The sequence below is a fragment of the Leptosomus discolor genome, chromosome 3 (genome assembly GCF_034619465.1).
Source record: "Leptosomus discolor isolate bLepDis1 chromosome 3, bLepDis1.hap2, whole genome shotgun sequence".
In the NCBI taxonomy this organism is placed as follows: domain Eukaryota; kingdom Metazoa; phylum Chordata; class Aves; order Leptosomiformes; family Leptosomidae; genus Leptosomus; species Leptosomus discolor.
In genome coordinates this window covers 8856156-8881173 of record NC_141393.1, presented here as the reverse complement: position 1 = coordinate 8881173, position 25018 = coordinate 8856156, and the positions used below count along the sequence as shown (strand labels likewise).

Genomic DNA, 25018 nt, shown 5'->3' with positions numbered 1-25018 from the left:
CTAACAATCCAAGTGGGTACCGAATTAAATCTAAGGCAAAGACAAATGCACAATAAAATTGCTTGATGACTGTTTATCTTCCTCTCCTTGGCCTAACTAAAAGTCTCCAGATCCATGGTCTATTTGAGAAACAATGTACTTACATCTAACCTGCTTTTCCACTTCACCCACATCATCAGTGTTTTATGACCCAACATCAAGGTGTAGGTAGTGTATTTACACAAAATAATAAATTCAAATAGAAATGATACATCAGGGAATTTCTTTCTTTTGATGTGCATTTCTTTGCAGTTTCTGGTTACTACAAATTTAGAAAGAAACCATAATATACAGTGGATTACATGCTCTATATTGTTTTTCTCATGAAGCTCACACATTTTTAATGCCAGGATAAAGTTAGAAAAAGAATCAGGAATATTTAATTGCTTCCAGTTTTCCTGGCAAATCAGTAGGAAAAGAGACTTCAGGCCCTCTCAAACAATATGCTTCTCCTCTTCAAAAGAAACCAGGTATTCACAGGTTCTGGGGCATTTCTCATAAATGGGAAATTAAAGATGGCATAAAGCTCACCCAGAAATTTGTAATGGCATTGAACTGCTGAAACACAGTGTTAAAGAACTTCTGGTTTTAGTGGAAGAAGACCCTTTCACTAGAATTTCATGCCACTGCCACTAATTTCAACTCTTACTCATGCACACACACATCCTGTGACAGACGAGATATGATATATGATATACGAGGCATATAGAGTCTTTCTTTACTCTCATAATTTGTATGGGCTTTGTGCTCCATTAAGCTTAGAAAATTAAGAAAATTGATTTAGAGGCCTACTTTAACTTTTAGTTCTTTCTTCATTAAGAACTTCTTATAAAAATTCATATACTCCAATCCATCAAAAGCTTAATGCTCCAAATTTAGAACCATATGACATTTGCATTCATAAAACCTAATTTTATAGGAGTCCTTAGAATGGTGAATAAACAACAAGCCCTTCTAAAAGGATGTCTCTGGCTTAGACTTGAATTGGTGTTGCTTTAAAGGTTACCACATCGACTTCAGTCTCTTTCCCCCCTTCTTAATTTAGAAGGATTGTACTGAAAAAGTATTTCCTCAAACTCTCCCCAATCAAAACTGTCAAAGTATAACAATTGTTTTATAGATTTTCAAAAGACTTGTGTTCTTTGCATATTTTTATCAGAAATTAAAATTTCCTAAACTTGATGCCATCACTAGGTTTGAACATCAACACCTAATACAACAGAGAGTCCACCTCTGTCAGAGGGGATATTTTAAAGTATCTGTATACCCTGATAGTTTTTACAATATTATTTTACATTCAGTTCACATTTAACTAAGTTTACAAACATACGAACCTGCCACCGAGTTGTTATTTTTTTTAAAAAAACAACTAGAGTCTTCAGCAGGAAGAAATCTTTCAGACAAAAAGTATGTGCTCACCAAGGCAAAAAAACCCTGGTTTTACGCTTAAGTTTCTACAGGAGAACCTAAGATTCTCTAAGACGTTGTCCTTTACCACTAGTTAATTTCTGCTCTTGTTACAGGACACTTTATATTTGTTAAAAGGGGCATTTAGAGAAGGAATGGCTTCCAATTATTCAGCTACATCTTTACAGAAAGATCCTTTTACTTGTTATACTCTTTGCCCTTCACAGTATTTTTTGGAGACACGGTCTTTTCATTTCACATCTGTCAGTCATCAGATGCTGATTTCAACAGGGCACTTCCACAGGGACTCTTATCCTTTCATAATTTCCTCTCGCTTTCACATCATGCCTGATGTGTTCACAAATACCAATATACTTCCACTTTTAGAAATAACAACAAATACCTCGTTTCCAGTAACACAGGAATTCAGCTGTTCATCAGTCTAACACCTTCCAGAATTTTAAACTCTCTTTGGGAAACAGGGAATCTCCCATTCATAGAGTTACCAGGTCACTTTACCTTCTTGACAGTAGCAAAACCAAAGCTGCAATCATTGAATAAAAGGTTTGGCTGGACCATAAGTTCCATAAATTTATAAATCAATACCCTTTCACTATAAGCAATTTCAAGACCATGGTGTGGCATTCTGGAAAAATATTACAAATGGTGACAGTGGTTAAGGTATTCTGTCTTTTAGAAAGAAAGACCAGGCAGTTGGAACACGATGAGAATTCACACTGTGAAACATCCATGGCTGCTTGCCTAAATAATTAAGCAAGCATGAAAAGCAAATGAGTTTTTAAGGAGAGTGTCTGTTGCTGGGGAAAGAGGCACCTGTGGTTATTTGATTCATTATTAACATTTCTAGTATAGTAATGCCTGAAGGTCCCAACCAGGTTGTTTAAATTAACTCAATCAACATAGCAATTTGCATAGGGGCAATAAAGGCAAATGCAGTCAACATGTTAATAACTTTAAATGAAGAAAGGGTATTAAAAACTGAACCAAATGAGTATAGTCTTTAAGAAATACTTTAACCTTCTCCACACAATAGAATGAAACTTCTTATTTTTTGGATCCATATTGCAACCGGAACATTACATTTAACCTCGAAAGACAATACACAAAACTACAAATACGTACCAAACCCAGCTTGTCAGACTGCAGTTCAAAGAGACACAAATCAAAATTAAGCAGCCTCCCCTCATGCTATGCTTTAAAGCATTGCCTTCAGTCTGGGGACTCCAAAGGGAGAGTCTACTTTTACTAATCGCTTATGTGGTATTCCTAGCATTCTTCTTCCAACACCACAGTGGTACAATAGACCATTGTCATACCATCTATGCAAGAAAGTCAAAAGAGTAATTTGCAACAAGCACAGAGGAATCAAGGAGGCCAATGCTGCCTCTAGAAGAAATAAATATAAACAAGTGTCCAAAAATAACTCACAATAAAAATCCTTCTAGACAAGAAAGTACTGTTACTTGACTAGGAGAATTGAAGATAAAGAAATAGGGGGTGAGAGTTCTGTTTTGAAGTGGAAGAGAGACCAAAGGAGGACTAGGCCAAGGAAGCACTACTTCCCTTATCTAGAACAGCAGTATAGTTCAGGTTGGAATGGATCTCAGCAGATCTCCATCCCAACCTCCTGCTCAAAGCAGGGTCAGAACAGACCAGGTTGCTCGAAATCTTGAAAAACATGATGGGCAGAGACTTCAAAACTGCTCTCAGCAACCTGTTTCAACGCTTGGCTGTCCTCATGGTGAAAAACCTTTTCTTGGTATCAAGTCAAAACATCTCATTTTAATTAATTATGTCCATTGCAGCTAATACTCCTGCTGTGCACCCCTATAAAGACCCTGGCTCTGTCTAACACCTTTTCAGCAAGCATTAGCCTTGTTTAACAGCAGGACACACCACAAGGCACACTAAAATTGTATTCTACTAGGCTGAAACTGGAGATCAAAGCACTGCCCACACCTCTTGCCAAAATCTTTTATGACGACATTGCAAAGACCATGACGCTGGAGATTACAAGAGGCTAAAAAAGAAACTGCCATTTCTGAGGATGAGAATGGCAGCATTTCACCACACTGAGATTAAAATTTGTTTTGATTTGATCGAGCCACATAGTTCTCCAGGTGCAAGGAACAAGGTGCTCTGAAACAGATGAGCAAACCTAAACTGTTCAAAAGTTGGGCCAAGGCTAGACAAGCTTTGCAACTCTCCTAAACAAGCAAGGCCTGTCGCTCAGATTGGACTAACAAAAAAGCAAACAAAAGGCCTGATTACAGACCTCTCTAAAGACTATATTTGCAAGTAAAATGCTCTATCTGAAAATATAAGCAAGTAGTTTCTCTGTCAGAGACTGATGACTGATCGTCCTTCCAACTCAATCAACATGCAGCATGACTGCTTTGTACAAGGAAGGAGCCTGATTTGTAGCAGTGGTCTGGACGTTTTCAGTTCATTTCAGATAATGCTTTAAAGTTTTAACGTACCAGAGGAATACTGAATCTGACACCACTTCCAACAGGAGGTTTCCAAGACATAGGATGTATTTCAACTGAAGATAAAATGGGAGAAAATAATAAAAAGAAATTGCCTTTCCAATTAAAAAAAATTTTCTCTTTTCTGTTTTCCAAGATGATAGCCATTTTGAAGCTCCAAAAACTATTATGAAGTGTAGCTGTTCTCCAGTGAGGCAAGATGAACTTCCACATCTCGGTCATGAGCATAAGAGGAAAACTGGTATGACTTCTTAAACAGACTGCCATTAACAGTGAGAATTAGTTTCCTCTATTGCTAAGTTTTAGCAGCATACTACTATTCTAAAAGCACATTACACTAGAAAGGACAGCATTTTAAAATTTTTTTTATGGAGAATGGGGGACAAAATCCCAAAGCAACTCAACAAAGACAGGAAGAGAGGTTGTACAGCCTAACAGGCCACGCTTACAATTCCCACCCCCCTTTTTTTTTTAAATTAACAAAGGTAAACAGAACAACAAAAGAGAAAGAACACAAATATGCTTAGGTCATTAAACAAATACTGAGTTGCAGGCAACAGCAGATTCAAATCTTCTTCATAATACTCTTACTTTTAGCTACCACCTTTCTTATGATGTGAGCTACAGCGGGTACCAGCTCTCCCAGCGCTTGCAAGACACTGACTGAAGGTCACTGATGTGAAGGGTGCCATAAGTGGGATGCAGAATAGCACAGCTAATATTGTTACCAGCTGCAAGATGGCAAAAGGAAGCAATGGATGGCCTTTTCACAGGCTTTCAATTATCTTTTTTGCTGGTAGCCAGAGTTACATAGCTTACTTTTTGTTTCGCTTTTAGATGAATACACAAAAGGTGGTTAACCTTTTTTTCCCCCTCAAATGTACTGAAACCCATTTCAAGGTGTTCTGTAATTCAGGCAGTAGCCTCCATGAAAACACTCTACAAGGACGTTTCATTTGGTAACCTTCTTCAAAAAATACCTGTGGTCAGATGACTAGCAGCCCCACAGGTCACATCACCTCCCGCAGCAACTGAGCTGCATCAAGTAGAAAATTCTGAAGAAAAATCTCAAAATTTGCTATTAGCATCTAAGCAAGAGCTGGTGAAGGTCAGCAGTAGCTCATTTTTTAGACTTTGAGATGTGATTTTCTTCTGATACAAAATTGACACCTTTCTCATTTTACCAAGAAAAACAGTTACCTGGACCAGTATGACGTATTTTGTACAGATGAATCTGACCAAGTTCAATATTTTGGAAAGGTAACACGACTGCCACTACTACTACTGCTGCTAACAACCTTTATTTTTCTTTAATGACATTCACATCCCAGCTTCAGGATGGGAGAGCTGTCCTTGAAAAAAAGAGGCACATCAAGTTAATATAGTACAACCTAATGAACTAATTGCTCTTCTTTTTCAGGCACACAATCTGTGAGCAAAGCCTGATCTAAAGCAAAATGTACTGCAGTTTTCTGCCTGGGCCATAAATGTTCTGTCACCGAGGTTTTTTTGCTTTGGTTTGGTTTTTTGTTTTCATAGAATCATTAGGTTGGAAGAGACCTCTGAGATCCTCTAGTCCAACCGCTGATCTAACACCACCATGCCCACTAAACCATGTTCCGAAGTGCCACATCTACACATTCTTTGAACGCCTCCAGGGATGGTGACTCCACTACTTCCCTGGCCAGCCTGTTCCAATGTATGACTACTGTCTTGGTAAAGAAATTTTTCCTAATGTCCAACCTAAACCTCCCCCAGTGCAACTTGAGGCCATTTCCTCTTGTTTTGTTTTTTTAAACAAACTCAGGGTGGGGAAGAAACCAAGTTAGGACCTGAAAAGCTCATTTATATGTTCTTAAACAGGACTTTCTGGCTAGATACAGTTAACAATACCATTTAAGATTCCTGTTTGCTCATATTCATCTTAAAGAAGCTATAAAGCAGAGCACATCAGAAGCCTTCACACAGCTGAATACATAAATACAGATCATGATACTGAAATTTTGCATTTTTCCTCTTTCCGGGGTTGATTATTTCCCTACTACTAATCTATTTCTGTCTCTCCCATCTCTTCAGTTACCCTTCTTGAACCTTTTAGTCCTCATATGCCCCATCTCGACGCCTTTTCTGGCTGGAATGTACAGAGGGGAAAAGACAGATCATTCAATCTTTCCTGTCTTTTCGTGCTGACCATACATCTTTTTTTTTCCTTTTACAAATACACCACCTTTTTCTTCTTCCTCTTCACATTGTGTGACTATTCCTCACATTACTGTTATGCTATTTCATTACAATCACTATGAAGAATCACCTGTGTTTAGAAGGAAATAAAGCTCCCATTCTACATATGCAGTATTTGGTTATAAGCAATCAAAATACTTCAATAAGAATTTAGAAAAAAGTTACTAATGTTAAGAATTAAAGATTCATTTGATTATTGCAATTCCAGCAGATTGCTTCAAGCAATAAATAGTCTTCAGAGGGATGCCATTTACCAAGACAGCTGGGAGGTCAAAAATAGATGCAACTAACCTACTCACATTGTATGTAAAACATGGAGAATAGTAACATGGAGAACGAGGGTAAGACAGCATCTGTTCGTAGAGCTTTCTGTTTCCACATACAGAGCAAGTAAGTATTTCTCTCAAAATACATTTTATAAAACACATCTCTGTAGGGCACTAATCCATTTACACAGTATTACCTACCAAAAAAGTTATTTCTGTCTTCAACAGCTGTTGTTTTAAAAATGTGTAACATCTGACCCTGTGCTGTTACAGTGACTGAATCCTGATGAAAGGATCATGCTAATGCTTGACACATTATTTGCAACATTAAAAGCAAAAAATACTTGTTTGATATTTAATTTCACTGAACAATTATTCTCATATACAAACCCAGTGGTTTTCAAATTCAGAATTTTTAGAGAGAAATTGCAACACCCCAAATAGCGCATGCTGACAGCTCTTTGCTTGCAATTAAAGTTTAACATTTCAACAAAAGTTTTAAACTAAAAAGGATACAATACCTGAAGAAGGTCACTGAGGTCAAGTAACATGTCTGTGAGGAAGTCAAGGAATATATGTGCTTGTTGAATGTGACAGTGTTTCTTAATTTCATTAACAACACTAAGAAAAGGAAGAAATAAACCCAGTTTTAACTGTCAAACAAACCAAATATGGACTAGGTACTTGGGACACACCACTTCTGCTAACAGCCAACATCCAGCTGACAGTTCAGCTCCCCAGAAAATCCTTCCAGCACCCACTCCACTCACTGCACAAGCGATGGTCTCAAAGAACAAGGCAACACCTTGTGTGATTTATAATACTCACCATATACTGCAGCCTAAGAAAGACCCAATGATAACAAAAATCAATAATAGCATCACGATAGAATACTATTATTACACTCTATTTAAGAATATAAAGCATCATCAGTCTCCTATGCCAGCTTAGGTGCCCAGTATCCCAGAAAAACAGATGGAAGAGCAAACTAAGAAAACTGCAGTTTCTTTTGTCCTCTTCAATGAGAGCTGGGAGGAGAAAGCTGCTTTGGCTGCTCTCTTCTCTGACCGAGAAATCAGCTGTTACCTTTCAGTTTTCACTCCCTCCATCATATCCTGTGCTGCTGCAAAAATATTAGATCACCATCTACTACTCATTATGGGTACATTTGGAACTCGTAATAGCTAAAACCAAGCCAAAATCACTAAAAGTTTTCACTAGATTTTACTGAAAGTAAGCAAACTTATAAATACATTGTCTTCACAGTATCTAAAATGAAAAAAAACAAGCACCATTAAGCTTAAGGTGCAAAGGTAGCCTTCTCGCTGCTATCAAAGTAACAAACATATGCTGGATCTCCTATCAGCTACTCAGGTGTGGCTTACACATTGTAAAAGGGTTCTAGTTTTACCATTAAAAAAGGAGTGTCAAAGTAAAGTGTGAGAGAAGGAGAGAGATAGAGTGAGGCAGGCAAAGACAACATGTATGTGGGGGTGTATGTGCATTTGTGTATGTAGCAATGTGTTAAGAAATCCAGTATTAAAAAAATACAGGGATGTCAGTATAGTTTGGTACATCGCAGTAACGCAAGTATTAGTGTACGTTCTTCTTAAAGTACGCCAGAGTAATATAGTACATGTTTCGCCTAAATACTATCAGCTGTGGAAGGAGAATAATTCAGATAACATAATCAGTATATACATAAACTTTTGCCTCGCTAAGTATTTTTATCCTTGACCATTTCTTGCCTTAGTTTGCATTTGAAATTGTATGAATTTAGTACTCCAAATCTGTTATAAAATTCAATACATTATGTTAATATTATTTGGTGAAAGTTACTTTTAGCATTAAAAAACACAGCATAGATGGCTATTTAATTAGCTGAAAATGCAGTATGTCTCTGAAAAAAATCCAAAATCCATTATAGATAGTATTATGTAAGACATCAGAGTAGTCTTAAATTTTAACACAATAAGGAAATTGCTAACAAAACCAATCTGTAAACTATACAACTTAGAAATCGGCACAGAGCGCTACTGAATGCAACTTTTTGGTCAAAGTAATAAGAAAGGGGAAAATGGAAAGACTTTAACAATGTAATTGCCAAGGAACCATAATAATTGTCAGTTCATCAAGCAGATCTAAGAAGAAACCACTACACCAATTTTAAGCTTGAGAAATATTTAGGTCTGAAAATGTTCCTAGCTCTAGCTCATTACTGACTTGAAGCATCTGGTTACACCACGCCCACTCTGAGATACCTTCACCACTGAGATAAACTAAAATTATCACTCATATCTGATAGACTTCACTATAATTTAGGAAAGAAAAAAACCTAGAAAATAATTTTTTTAAAAAAAACCAACCACCAAGAGAAAAGTAGCTCATAGGTTATTGAGGCACCAAAGTGAGCAACTGAGTGGTCCTAGAGTCTGTCTGCTGTCGCTGGAGACAGGAGGAGTCAGAGAGCATCAGTGCCAAACGCCAATTCAGATCTTGGGTGAGCCTGAGAGCTACTTTTCTAACCTAAGCATTTCAGTTACAGTCATGAAATCTGTATACCGAAGCACTCTTCTTTCTCTCAAACTGTTAAACACACTTTGGTGGAAGACCTAAACTTAACAATACATTACGAGTGCTCAGGCTTTATTACTGTAAGAAAAAAAAAACAAACACCTTTTTGTCCAAGTAAGAAGAAACAGAGAGCATTGCATGCATTTATAACGACACAAGATTAGAGCTCAGAAGCTGGGAAATTCACTTTCAGGGTTCAGGCAACTCTGAAGCAATTTAGAGCTACACTATAGATGCTTCAACATACAGTTGCACTGCTCCATGGAGAAGTTAGTTCAAGTGTCCACTAAAACTGTAAGCAAAGGTCACAGTAAAAATGTGGCATTTCTGGGTTTCATTTAAGGTAGCCTCCAGCAATCTCTCTCCCTGATTAGACGTGTAGCTGCTACAGCAAAGCAAAAGCAAAGGGGAAATTTGAGTCATGCAGTAGCAATGGGTTGGCCTTTACTGTGAATATTGTGAGCACAATTATCAGCAGGAAGTAGTTGTAAAAACAGGCTGTTGTTTTCAAACTCCTTTTCAGAGTTGGAACAGTTCAGGAGAGCATACAACAACAGCTGAAACCAGCAGATAATACTTAATACGTATTCAAAAATTATACAATCATAAGATAAATGTTTTCTTTGAGGCTGAAAGAAAACACGGTAATTTTACATACAGAGACAGCTGGCACATGGAAAAGTTCTTAAAGGGATAGAAAGCTACTGATATCGTAGATACACACATACAAAATAACAGGACATAAACACAAGGGGACTTAGGTTATAAATGCACCCAATTTAAAAACAAAAGAAAAAGGACAAGAAAAAAGCGTTAACAGTTTCAATTGCTTTTCATTGCACATTCTTTAAGCTAATTTCACCAAAGTATGCAATTGACTGTCCATCACTGGAAACTTTTAAATCAAAATGAGATGACTCTAAAGGCTTTACTTCAAAAGGTTTAATTCAAGAGAATCCTTTGACCAACGTGATGCAAGAGATCAGACCAAGCGGCCAGAACACTCCCTTTCTGCTTTTATAATCTAGTAATCTGTGGATAATGTGAGAGCACCATGAATCATCACAGCAATGATGATCTCATTCACAGCACCAGAGGAAACAAAAGCTCATGATGAAATGAACAGTACCGGAAACCTAAACCTCAAAATACCCAAACAAGCACACATTTGTCCTTCAGACAGACCTACATTTTACATACTCCAGCAACCCTGAAGTACTTACATGCAGCAAAATCCCCTTGGTTTTCAATATTAACATTTAGCAGGAGGGAAAACTGCTATTTGCCAAAGTTATATATAGAGATGCAGGAATAAATTGTGGAAGATGCTTTTAAAATAACAACTATCATTTACGATAGGGTTGTTACTCCTCCTAAAAAGAAAATTAAAAAAAATATATTTAGAAAAAAAAATGTATATTTTAGTGGCTGACAATCTATAATAATCAGGAAACCTTCAAACAGATTATTTCATGCTATTATGTCAAAATTCTTCCACATGTAGCATGCCATATCTAGGAGATACAGGCACATATAAGCAGCACAGAGAAGATAAAACAGTCTAGTATTTACTTTAGTTAGTTAGTTAGTTTTCGTAAGCTACCCTCGGGACTTTTTTACTTATTTTCACAAGCTTACTACAAAATCAGCCATACCACGGAAAGAGGACTAATGCCAAGGAATCGTGACTGTAAGCCACTCAGCAGAAATTTGACATCCGTAAGAGTTGTGCCGTCCACTAACGAAGTGTTACCTTTTTTCAGCTGAAGTTAAAATGCTTTCTAACAAAAACTAAAACCAGATCCATTAAATATATAAAATATTTAAACATAAAGTCACTCTCTGTGACCTGCTGCAAACAAAAAAGAAAAGCTTAATAGAAAATCTGACTGAAAAGTAAAAAAACCTTCTGAATATTAAGCCAAATTTTTCTCAGGTTCTGAATGAAATTAAATATTTGCAATTTCAATGTTAGCGTTCTGTATAAGCTAAGTAAGAGATGGGAACTTCCCAGAAGCACTTACAATAACAAACACACAGAGATAAGACAAAAGGGAGGGTGGACACAGAAGTGGAGTGATACCAGGGTGAAAAACTAGTGACAGCATTTGGCTGGCCCTGAACCCAGGTTTCCACCTTTCAGTTCAACACCCCATTCACAAACTTCCCTTTCCATGTTTTCATCACGATTATATCTCTGCTGCTTTTATCTCTGCTGCTTTACAAACTTTCACCATTTTAATTAGCAATTAATTAAAAGTGACTGACAGCACTAATTGTTTAAGGTAAACATTTGTCTTCCCAATGACACTGAACTAAAATTATTAGCAAATAATAACCAAAACCAATTCTTCTGTAGAAAACTCATTTCTGATAACCTAATAAAAGCTTTGCCTTGAGGCTGAAATCCTACAGAGCCACCTTCCAAAGTTTCTTAAGTTTGCAATTTTGTCTGTGCAAAGAAGTCCACATAGCACAGGCTGCACGCCAGTATACAAACAAAACCAGCATTTAACAAATCAAACTGGTAAGCACAAATGTGATTTTTATAAAAAGCTATCTTTATTTATGTGGAGATTAATGCATGATAAAAAAAAAGAATTGCATTTTGTTCTCTGGGGGTTTTTTCCTTCTTTGTACACAGCTGCATGTCTGTTTCATAAAACTGTATTTTTCTATATTCTGTATTTAAAATACCCAACTTAAGGACAAAAGGCACTGCCGCACTCCTTCCCCAGGTAAATCAGGATGTTTCTCCAGCAGTTCCCTTTCAGCACGTGCAACGTCACTATCTTCACAGTTAAGACAAAGTTAGCGGCAGTAATTCATCATCATACAACCACCTAGGCAGACTATTAAAAAGAAGATAGCATTTTGGGCTGCATTCATCCTGCCTGGATTCATAGCATTAGCTGAAAGGCTTAGAAGTGTAGCTTTCTAGCTCACCTAAGATCTGAATTAGCCTCTGACACCAGTTCTACCCTCCTGTATCTGCAGTGACTGCAGACAAAATCCAGGGCAACTGGGCTGCTGACTGGCGCCACAGCTGGTTAGACTGGATGGATCCAATGCCTGCGAGCTACATTAACCTCCAGACTCCCCAATACACGTACGGTTCAGTCTTTACTAAATTAATGCTGTAACTTTTCTTAATAATTGTCTTCAGAGTCATTCCCACTTAGAGGAACATCTTCAAAAGCACACCAGGCAAGCTGAATATGCAGTGAGCGTTCAGCACTTTTGAAAATGCTGCCCTTAGAGAATACGGTCTTCAAAGGATTGGGGCTAGGCTGTATTCCTAGTGTTACTGACTTCAAGTAAATAACCTGCTTTGTGAGATATTGCAAAGTATTTACATAGTCGCATGTAAATTTATAACACAGTGCAACACAATCAAAAAAAGTAAAAAATACATTTCTTGTCCCAAAATGCTTATACAGTCAGGTCTCAATTATTCAGGATACCAGATGAATAAAATATTCAGGATACAGATGAATATCTGTACTAAGCTACTGAAAGATAATCTAGTTAGTATATTTACTTTGGGACAAGAAAATTTAGGCATAGAATGAAAATGTAAATATTAATTTAATGAGGTTAATCTTCAACCTGGATGATGTGACCATGTATAAATAACAGTTGGCTATATTCAAACAACAAAAAGTCTCCAAACAAGAAAGAGAGACCCCGGCCCCTGAACAGTAAATTGAACGAGCGCTGGTGAGGGAAAACAAGAGACGTTGCTAGGAGAAGCAAGGTTTAAGGAAGAACTTAAAAGAAGAGCGGGGTTGGCAGACAAGAATGGGAGAGGCACCAGGAAAGGAGCAAAGCTCAAGCTGCAAGGAAAAAAGAAACAAGAATAAATAGTAAAATCGCTGCAGAAAACATCCTGTGTCTGAAAAGAGTTCAAACACACAAGCAGGTATGAAATTGCACAGTCCAAAAATCTGCACGGAATGACCATTTGATAATAAAGTAGGCATAAAAAAAAAGCAGCTGGGAAGGAGGACACCAATAGTAAAGATTTAAGTAAACATAAAGGAGTTCAGTTCTCTCTCTTTTCCCTGCATACAAAGTCTGTAAAGGTTATGACTCTTGTACCGACAGTGAAAGAAAAGTTTCACAAAACTCAGAGGTGCGGATTTGGAAGAACTATTCTGAGATGACAATCGGGTATTCAGCACAGCAGCCACACACACGTTTGGAAATGTGAAGCAGCTGGCTGAGGCAGAGAAGTGGCAGAAACCAGAAGCAGAGAAAAATCACTGCCTGCTCAAAGGTCGTAAAGGAAAACCAGCACTGTCATGAGCCTGACACTCTGCTTTTCAGAAAACTCCAAATGGAAGAGTTTGGAAAGATGCAAAAAAAAGAAGAAGAAAAAAAAACCACCAACCCCCAAAACCAACAGAATAATCTCTGCCAGTCTGCCCCAAACTGGATTGATTCTGACCCATTACCACCCCCGGGGCTGCTATTTGTGCATCAACGCGGCAAACCAGCCCAGGGAACTGTCTGATTTTTTTTTTTTTTTTGCTTGTTTTCAGCTAGATTCACTCCCCAGTTCACATGTAACTGCACAAACACGTGGGCTGATAGAAGGCAGAGGACGGACTGGGAGAAGACTGAGCAGGCAAGGGCAAAGCAAGATGACTTCTTTCTGAAGCCGCGCCAGCATACACCGGCTTAAAGCATTCATCAAACTAGAGCCTGAGACAACCTCCCAGTCACCCATCCCACCTTCTCAAATTTCTCTTTAAAGTAATGCTGTTTGCAGAGTTCTCCCCCAGCTGGCTCCAAAACACAAAGACCTACCTTATCTGAAAGAGAAACCTTAAAATAAATAAGAAGCAAAAGCCTGCAGAATAACTGCTTTATAGTAACCCAAAGTCTTATAAAACTGATAACACCTTTCTTGTTGTAAGTACGTACACAGTTCCTGAGCAAAAGTTCATCTTAGTACTGCTCTGCTTTACCCACAGTGAACATCCAGCTATACTCTCCAAGAAGTAGCACTACAGTGCTCAACTAAACCAGAACAAAACCAAATTCTGTAGACACAGAATGTTTTACATTTTCCATGCTAGAAGCCAAGCGTTACATCTTTGCTTTCATACCCATACTGAGTCTAATGCACTGGTATTAAGTGCTCCTCGGAGAATTATCTCAACAGACAGACCTTTGCTGGGATGGGAGCACGGCAGCTGCTGTACCAGCATGGGACATGGAAGTTTGCACAGAAACTCAGGCGCTGCTTTCCTGCCACTCCCAGTCAACTTGATTTATCCATGCAGAGGCATTATCTAATATCTTACATGTGAAACAGTGCGACTCAATTAGCAGAAAATTTCTGACACTAGAGTCTTTGTTTTAAGAAAAAGTCTAGCTTCAAAAAAATGAATCGCATCTCTGCTGTTCTAAGGCTGCTGACTCCTTAACGGCCTTCAGTGGGAAGTACTACAATGGGACGCGTTAAATTTCCCATTCTCAAAGGCCTTTAAGAGAATCATATCACCATATGTCATGTAACACAGTGACAGAATAAATCCTTCTGTATCAGATGCCTGTAGGCACATACCTGTAGAAACCTCTGTCACTACTTGACCTGGATACTTGCCACCAGGCACCACAGGGAGCCCTTGTATTCAGAAAGTAGGCGGCACAGGAATACCTTTCCCCTCAACGGTATATTCCTGTGGATCAGAAAACCTCACCTCGGCAGGCAGGAGAGCTCTCTGCATTCCCACCCTCCCTCACACCCACAGCACTCCGTTGGAAAACGCCAGGCATAATAGCTTCATGGATGCGGCCAGCTCTCTCCTGGGGCACAAACTGACCAACACTTGCAGAAATGCTACCAAACTGTTAACTACTAGTCGTGTAGTAACCAAAGCATGTTTGATTAAAGACATTACAGTAACTCACAATAATGTCCCCATTCACCTGTCTTTGTTACAGAACTTAAACATATCACGGAGCCGAAAACGGGGTGCTCAGGACTAGGTTATCAGCAGTGCTTGAAAGCCAGGACAGCACACCAGTTTTACACTGGCTGAACTCCTCAGAACAGTCTGATTTAGTTATTATCAATAAACTAAACAGGAACACATGGAGCTAAACTGATACACATTCACTGCAGCAGAAACCTACATAAGTCATAACAGCACAGAGGTATACAGAATTTTATTTTTATTTTAATAGAGTTACACTTTTGAAACTGGGCTTGCCTTATAGTTCATAAATAGCAGTTTATCCCAAATAAGTTATTAAGCATTTTACCAAATACAGAATAATGCATCTTGCACAGGATATGCTTTAGAGTATCACTGTAAGAGTGTTCAAGGGAGGGTTATTTAGCAGTACGGGAGTAGAAAATCCACATTACCTCCTTAGGCAGTTATCCCGGTATCTCGGGATACGGTCGCAGACAGAAGCAACTGAGTTAGCATGTTTGAATTTACCAACCTGTGGGCAAGCCGCCATATGCAACCATGTCTTAACTTCTACTTCACAGCAATGCACAGAGATGAGATTACCTTTAGCTGCCACTGGCAGGGTAAGAAGATACCTTCCCTTCCTGAGAGCCCAACTGAACACAGTTCAAGAAGAACTAATGAAAAGAAAAAGAACTGCAACAGCTTTTCCAACTTCAAAAATATCAAATACCAATTTTAAATACCATTCATGGCTAGAGACTAGTGATACATCATACTTTGAAATGGATACAATTCTCATCATGACACATTCCTCTTCAAGGATGTAATACACCGGATTTTAAGTTTAAAACAAATTTATGTCTTGAAAAGTTGCCCCTAGAAAAAGATTAAATTTGGTCCTTGAACAAGTATAATACAGCAGGTGGAGGGAGGAGTTTACATGGCATGGAAGAAAGATGACATATTTGAGATTTTAAGATAGCTAACTTTTCAGAGAGTTCAACTACGAGAATAAATCTTTGAGATGATCTACTCAGCAGGGAAAATACAGTCGCAGGCATTTGATACACTTTGTATTTTATCTACATGAAAGGGTGGGAAAGAAATACTTCCCTTTGGGAGTTAGTTTTTCCCAAGAAATTGAAAGGCACAGCCCAGAGGGACTCTGCCTCAGGACACTGGGTTTCTGTTTCTATTTTTGCCACTGCCCCACAAAGAAACATTTCATCCTTTTGTATCATGTTTTTATACTGAAGACAACCGTTTCCCCTTCCTTGGTAAACTGCTCTGAAATCTTCTGATTATTTTACTATTATAACACACATTTTGACTCCGGCATTCCCAGTCTCTCCCAAGGGTCAGAGAAACAAGCTTTCAAATGTATTTCAGCTATAATCTCTAGTAGGTAACTAACTTTATGGTCAATAATTATTTTTCAGACCATCTCCCGGCCTTTGAAAGACCCAAGCTACCTCCTGTCTTAATGCAACATCCTGATCTAACTAGTGGGTTTATAATATGCAAATCAACATAGAAATTTGTCTCCCTGTCCAAAACATGCAAAAAGAGCTTAAGAGTGAAGTGACATCCTGAGTTCCTTATAATAAAAAGAGATGCTGTGCGTATCACAGATTCAGTCCCTCCTTCCAAGTATGCCAGTCCTAATTTTCATACCCCTATTATCCAAAACACATAGCTAAGAAGCTCCTACAATAACTTTAAAATCTGTTACTCAGTTTAATATTTGATTTTGCACCAGTTTGCTCTAAAATCACTTTGTAAATACACACATGAATTCTCAGTGTTAAAAAAGATAAATCAAGCGTCAACTCCTTGTTTATTGGTTACTCATCTTTATGATGGGATCCTTAAGGAGCAAAAGGAAAATCCTTTATTGGGGCAAGGCACGTACGGGGAGAGGAGGATAGGAAGGGGGCAGAATACACGTACTCGTATCCTACTGAAAACTCAGGTCTTCAGTAAGCAATCTGCTCCAATTCTCCACTTGTCACGGATACTGCAATTCTGTTGGCATTACTGTCAATATTTACTTCACTTAAGTAGGAACTCCCAAAGCATCACAAGACAATGTTGCACAGCATCAGTTAGTGAACACACTGAAGCTAATTTACTTGCAAATGGCATTTCTCACGTTCTTAAAAGTTAAGAACCTTCATTAAATGGTTTTAATCAAGATAGAAATTGAGGAATATTTTCCTGAAGTGTCATTTTAAACTTTTATCCCTGTATTATCTTCTTTTGAATGCTGTAGCAATGGCAAGCACTTATCTCACGTCTCTCTCACAGCACAGACTGCTCTTTCATTATCACTTTTTAAGAAGCTGTAAACTTATCTCAGCTGCTGGAATTCTTCATGAAAGAAAGAAAAAAATCAGTAATGATGTACATATCCTCTGCCTCTGGGAAAATAAAAACTGCCAGTAATATGCTGGAAAGTATCTCTTTAGACTCCTTTCACACAGTCTTGCAGTAGTTTTATTGTAACCTAGCAGTGTAATTTCAAATAACATTCTACAGTGAACTGACGGCAAGCTCCTAAAATACAGCTCTGCTCCAAACAACAACTAGGAATGCTATTGTGGGTCTCGTGTTTACAGCTGCTCACTGATTGTGTCGTATTTGCAAAGCTTTCAAGAAAAATGGTAACTTTCTTCCCACCACTGAGACTTACAAATTCAGCCTAGGATTTTGACAACAAGCTCAGTACAACACCAGAGCTAGTGAGCCTGCAGAAGTCGCTCCTCTTCACAATTTTGGCTAAAAATTCCAAGGGCTTTAGCCAATACACTTGGAAAAGTGTATTCCAGGGTCTTAGCAAAATCAAATGGGAGAGTAGCATGTAGAACAGGACTCCTACATCATGGGAGACAGCAGTATGAGGTATAGATGCATATGGGACCCAAACATACCTACGTCATGTTACTGCCTTGATGATCAAGTTATTTTGCTTCCCTTCTGTGCCTCAGTTTCTCCAACCAGCGGATAGGGATTGCAATACTGACCTTCTCCGTGAAATGCTATAAATTCTACACCTCCACCACCAGGACCCTCAGCTAGGAGGACACAAACTGGAGTTACAATCCTGCTGCCAAAACTATTTCCATATTAAGTCAATATAATCATATATAATGAATACACCAGTAAGAAAAAAACATAGAAACAACCTGAGAAAGAAGCTGAACTAGGTATGCACCCTCTCAAAGCCTGGCTGTTCACCTACAAAAGCTTCCACTTGTTTGCTCTTCTCCTGGCCCCAGAACTCTTGCATTTCAGATTGCACAGCAACAGCAGCTTCAAAAGGAGAACAGGCAGGGTTCAGCCCTGACTACTCTCTTGGCTTTTAACTCCCCTTATGGAACCGAATCTGGGTTTTCTGCAAGTCAGGAAGAAGCTTTACTCACCAGCCCCAAAAAAATAATTTAAAAAATTTATAAATTTGTGAGCAGATTTATAAACCTGTTGTGTCCCCCATCAGAAGACAGATGCCTCTGGACTCTCAGCAAAAAGAAATTCTCTATACAGAGCACTAGCCAAATACTTAAACAGCCCAGTGGAAAGACAGTTATTTGAAACTAGCACTGAGGTGGGTGCTGCTTATCTTGACTTCAGCAAAGCTGAAGACATGGTGTGCCATGGTGTTCTTAAAACCAAATTGTCGAGGCATCATAGTTTCGCTAGCAGGCCTAGAAGGTAGGCATAAAATTGGCTGGACTGCCAAGTTTGAAGGGCTGTGATTAATAGTACAAAGTCAACTCGCAGACAGTTACTGTAGGCATCCCTTGGGGACAACGCTGTCTCAATTAGCAATGAGACAGCAAGGCAGAAGGCACCCCAGGTAAGTATGCAGATGACACCAAGCTGCGGGAGCGGTCAATACATCAGAAGGTGTGACTGCCATCCAGGGGGATTTAGCAAGTTGTAGAACCATCAGGAGCTGCATCTGTCTTTGAACTTCGAACTTCTTGAAAAGTCTCTCACCTGAGACAGAGTAACCCCTTGCTACAGTACGGGCTGGGACTGACCAGCTAAGGAGGAGCTTGCCCAAAAGGAGCTGGAGGGCCCCAGGCACAAGTTGAGCCGCAGTCAGCAGCATGCTCTTGCATCATGAAAGGCCAAACACATATTGAGTTGTATTAGCAGAAGTGCAGCCAGCAGTCGAGGGAAGTGGTCATTCCCCTCTATTCACTATCTACGAGGCTGCATCTGGACAGCCATGTTCAGGTCTAGGTTCTTAAGTACAACTTCAATACTCTGGAGCGACTACAGTGGAGGGCTACAGAGATGGTTGAGGGGCTGGAGCATGTTATATATGAGGAAAAGCTGAGAGAGCTGGGCTTGTTGAGCCTGGGAAAGAGAAAGCTTTAGGGAAGATCCAATGTCATCTTAACTACTTAATGAGGGGGTACAGAGAATATGGAGTCATATTCTTCTCAGACATATGCAGACAGAACCAAAGGCAACAGATGCAAGTTGCAGCATGAGAAAATCTGATTAGGTATTAAGAAGAAAAAAATCTTTGCCATGAAAGTAGTAAAACCCAGAGAGAGTATGACATGTACATTGCTAGAGACAACCAACACTCCACCAGAGTAGGACTTCAGCAATCTAATGAGGACATGAGTGGGTCACTGGAGAAATGACTTCCAGAGGCCCCTTCCAATCTAAATTATTCTACAATCCTACAGAGAGCACAGGCTCTCTGGATTGCCTCCTGCGTATTTCACCACCTTCAGATACACTGCCTATATAACCATTTTCCTGTACGTACCACACCTTCACTGACTCCTGGAGAGCTGGTGGAAAATCTTCTGTATGCTCTTCCCTCCCATCCTAGAACCAGTCAGTAGGAAGGACTGTTGTGATGAAACACTTACATCAAGCTACTTTTTTTTTCATGGCTTCTTTTTTCGATGCTGTCCTCGTGTTCTGGATACTACCTCTCAGCCAATGTTATTGGCTCCTGATTATGCTCCCAACTTCTCCAGTTGCAACAGGAGGAAAGTGACCAGTTCACAGCTCTGCTGGGAGGGCTGCCAACATTATCAGCAAAAACCAAGGACTGGACCATTCTCTTGTTTCATCATTGAATAACAGCTGAGATACTGAAGCCACCACCAGCTCAAAGACTGAGGAATAAGTACAGCAGCAACCAATACTTGAGCTACTTTCCTCTGCCACAGTAAAAGATTAGAGTCTAGGTGGAAGATAATTAAATATTAAACTGAACATTGACAAAAATATTTTTCAATTGAAAATCTATAATCTGAATATGCGCTGGAAATAATTATTGGCAATGAACTAGGTCCTCCAGATGTGACAAGAATGCAGTGATTTGGGAGTTCCTCAGAGACAGCAGCACAGATGCAGTCCATCTGTTGCATTCTCTAGAAAACTGATCCTTTAAGGACAGAAATTTTCATATAGAAGAGAAAATTCAACTTAGATTCTGCAGAAGTTAACAGCACTCACGTGAGAAAATCAAACTTTCAACTCCAGATACAGAGAACAGAGCATTCTCTGATTTCAGGTACCAACTGAGACACAGCAGCTGAAACCTCCCCATGTTTCTTTAAAAGAAGATTTCCTCAGTTCTGACTTAAAATTATTTTAATTTCTTTCCTCATTTCCCTGGAGATCAAGGATGGTCGACTGGTGATTTCAATGGCAAATTTCAAAGGAAATATTCTCAATTCAGACAGCCCACCTCTTTTGCCCAACAGGAAAAGTCACAGAAAAGCACCTATAATCTCACAACCTTTGGAGCTGAATAGGCAGAACCTCATTACTCTGAAGCCATGGCTTCATTAGGGGGGGAAGAAGTGTATTTTTAATGCAAGTTAGCTAGAAGGGGATAAAATCCTTGCAAAGCAAGGACACTGTGGTGCTTTCTCAGAAGCAAGCAAGTTCAGGTAACGTCTCAAATTTTCTGCAGTCAAACTTGAAACACCAGCTCTTTCTTTGTCCTAGAATTGTGTCACACATTACCGTACCTGAAATGACAAGAACAACTTCGTTTCCCCTTGGAAACGGCAAGGCCAAAAGGCTCTCTACAAGCACAATAAAAAGTTAAAAGGACCAATTATAGAAGGAAAAATACTGTACAACAGATAAAGTGAGAAATTCTCCTGACAATAAGACAGAGGCAATGTTTGGAGTTGTGTTTTTTTCTGTAATAAACTTTCACATTTCAGTTAGTACACGTCATGTTGCTGAATATGTATTTTTACTGCACAAATTTATCTTCATATTAAAAAGATTATGGCATACTATAAGTTAGTCACAATTTTTGTCCACACTAAAAGGGTATTTTTTCAGTCTATATATTTCCCCTCTTTCAAAATTTGCTTTCCATCATGAGTAGTTCATACATGATAACATAAAATATATCATTCACCATTCCTCCCTGCTTACCAATACAAAAGGAATCTGAAGAGCATGCTGATTTCTACTCCCTGTCGAGGCATAAGCTAAGACTTTATTTTTGGCAGACAAGCTGCTCCTTCATTGAAGAAACAGTTATGTATCGCCATTTAAAAATACTGATTAGCAAATCTCATAGCACTTTACCAACACATACAGTCAAAACATCACTGAGACTACTATGTTTCTCCCAAACTTGAAGGATGTTGAAAACTTAAATGATTCACTTACAGCTGATCGAAAGATGAGAGCTCCACAATTTATGTTTTATTGTCAAATGTTTAAAGGATTAAATCTAAATAAAATACACAATACACAAGCTTCAAAGCACACGTTATCTTCAACATCTTATTTCCAATTAGCAAGTCAAAATAAAGAAGGCATAGGGAACATGTAGCTTCAAAAGCAGAGCTCTGGAAGAAATCAAGATTTTGGTTGTTTTGGGTCTCATTTAAGGCTGCTATTTTCCCAAACTGCTGAAACAGGGTAAGATGGAATGATTATTCTCTCTCTCAAAGGGGGGAAAATAGCAGACATACCACCATGTGATTGAGTATTACATCATTTGTACTTACAATACTGAGCCAGTTTGGCAGTTAAACTTAAAAGACATTTTCTTTTGCCTTCGAGGAAGGACATGGACTTGCCATAAGGCAGGCTAACAGTGAAAAGGTTAGAAAAAGCTCAGCTCACAATTTTCCTCCAGGTGAGACTCCAAAATACTAAAATTCTTTCACTGAGAAGCATTTCCAATATCAAGTTTGTGTATGAAGACTACGTAATGCAAACAAAATCCTAGTGACAAATATCTGAAGAAATAAGACAGCTCTTGAGAAGTACTTTTACCAATTTTTAAAAAGCTTATACTTTATTAGGATGTAAGAAATCATTATCAAGACTACTTTCAAGATATGAGGACAGGGCCAGTATGAGAATGAATACTGGTTTTCCAAAACAAATTTGAAAGGTAATATTGTTTCTCTGATACACCTTCACCTTGTTCTTATAACATCAAAAAGTTGAAGACAGAAAAAGCTTAAGAATATGATGAAAGTGGACACAGTTTTAGAAGACCTCAAGCTAAAATAGTATTTGCAGATAGCAAGCACAGAAGTGCTTATAGGTTTCAATGCACTGGCTTTTATTCAGCCTATTTTGCATTACTGATCTTAATTAAACTATTTAATAATATGAATTTGCCTTCTAAGGCATCATTCTTACTGCATTAAAATTCAAATACACAATCTTCAAAATTATTTTAATGAAGGAGAGCATTTAATTTTCTAATTGACTTCTACAGTATTAAAATGCAGAAAACATTAGTGATGGCTACAACCAGAAATATTTTTCAGTGATCGGATCAAAAACATTGACTGTAACTGATCATGTGTGCTACCAGGATTTATTTAAACAAAGCATCAGGTAACGCGCTTTTTTTTTTCCCCCCTCCTTTTTTTTCTTTTCTTAAGGGGGGTGGGTGTGCAGGGAAGGAAGGGGAAGCGTCTCTTCTACATCCCACACCACATCCAGCACATCCTCTGACAAAAGCAAGAATGTGCAACACAATGACCGGCTGTACCACACTGGTTTTTATTTAGCCGGTGTTTGCGACATATTAGCTCCCATCAGGTCAAAACACCACCCAGTTATAATGCTGTTTTTTGCTGACATAAGCACCAAAATTCAGATACAAAGATAAACTTCTGAATTAAGCAGAGAGCCAACCTAATCATTTCCTCTTTTAAACAAGCTTTAAGAAGATTGTTAAATATTTATTTTCACAAGCATGCAAGGATTGCTGAAGGTCAAAGACATCAGAGGTGTGATCCCCTTCCTTATCATCCCTCCTTTGTATTTGTTTCAGTGGAAGGAGGCCTCTCTGCCATCACATTTCCCTCCCTTCATCCATCACCCAGAACTCGTCCCGCCTTCATTCCCCTCATTAGTTCCCATGTCTCTGCCACCACTTTCAAAGCATCACCCCCTCTCAGTGCTGCTGGTGAGGGCTGCCCTGCATATGCCTCCATAGCTTGCCTGTTCCTTGCTTCTCCTTCTTTCCTTGTTTCACGTTTACCACAAGAATGTCTCATCAGTTCACAAACCCCAAACTAGAACCTAATTACTAAGAGGACAGACCATACAACAAATTTTATTATTTTTTTTATGCACGCAATAACAGACCACTATTACACACATTAAAAATCTGGCTCAGATGCTTCTGCTCTAAGTACCTCTGCGTTACACAAGGCCTGACAAGGTGACAGAGCACAGGACTGCCAAACCATAAACATTTCTTCTACCTGCCCATAACATAATTCAAGCCCACAGCGACAAAGGCTTCAGTAGACCTAATCCAGAAGCCTACAGAGTAAAGCCTGTCCCTTCCTTTCAAAGAGGGACTGTGATGACTGGTTTTGTCCCAACACAGAAAGGTATGATGAGCAAGAGCAAAGGATCTCCAAAATTAAAACAATCTAGGTGCAACAGCTCTCTTGAGTGCAAATCCCATGGTTTTAGCAGTCGTACTCATAAATCTGCTTTGAGAAAGAACTGCCTAGAGAGAGACTTGAAACACTCTGCTCTATAAAGCAATAAAGTATTCCTGCAGTCAAGTTTCAGAAGAGGATTATTTTGACCTCTACTGTTCAAAATTTCCCTTAAATGAGGAAAAAAAACCAACAAAGCTATCAAAACCAGCTGAAAACTGTAATCTTGATAGGCCATCTTGTGACCTTGTCCCCCTCTCTATCTCTGCAGGTATTTTGTTTAATGCTGCATTATGGAAAAGTTGACAATTTGAGCCACCTGTTGGAAACCAACATCCTGAAGGGGAAAAAAGCTGGTCACTCGTCTACACAAAAGCTGGTGAGAATTTCATCACCAAATTCAATGGGGCAGGATCAGGTCTCTCCTTGCCAGCACCAGAGGTCAAACACTATTTTATCCTGAGTTAGTAAGTTAACAGAAAAGCAGATTTTCAGAGTGTGCAATTCTTAAACAAAACATTAGCTTGAGCACACACACACACAAAATTACAGTCCTCCTGCTTCTTTTGGATGATATATTTAGAAATCCTATTAGCTGGAGAGATCAACATTCTTATCTGAATTTCCAGGATGCTGTAACATGCAAAATTAGAGCAGCTCTCTTAAGTGGGTCAATTATCACTACTGCACTTACAGCAGCTCTTCCCCTCCCTCCCTGCAGCACCCACAATGGGCATTTAGCACAAGGATTTAAACAGTAAAATGTTGAGTTGACACACACCATAATGTAAATTCCCTTCCCTTTTTATATTTTCAAAACCTTAAAGGAACAAAAAAAATCACCCAAGCACAGAATCCCCACATTCAAATGACAGTCTCCCTGTGGAAATCTTCAACGACTTTCAGTGACAGGGCACCTTGCAGGATGATGCTAGTCAGCCATCACACTCACTGTTTTCCTGCCACATCTGAGTCATACACAAGCAAGGTTTATGGCTTTCCCCCGCAAGGGACAAAAGGAGAACCTGAGGGGCACTAACCATCACCCCAGCCCTGTCCTCCAGGTACAGGACCATACAACCAGTGTGAAAGGCTCCAGATTTTCTTCTCGAGAGGGAATT

The 25018-nt window shown here is 38.9% G+C and overlaps 1 protein-coding gene across 3 annotated transcripts in view; it reads right to left on the bottom strand.

Annotated features, from left to right (window-relative positions):
• BRF1 (BRF1 general transcription factor IIIB subunit) overlaps positions 1 to 25018 on the bottom strand; it is a 171026-nt gene that overhangs the window by 93882 nt on the left and 52126 nt on the right. For all 3 annotated transcript variants that reach the window (XM_086463613.1, XM_086463611.1, XM_086463614.1), the window contains exon 4: positions 6985 to 7016. In XM_086463613.1, the coding sequence (XP_086319739.1) occupies positions 6985 to 7016 (32 nt within the window). The remainder of the gene's footprint in view (positions 1 to 6984; positions 7017 to 25018) is intronic.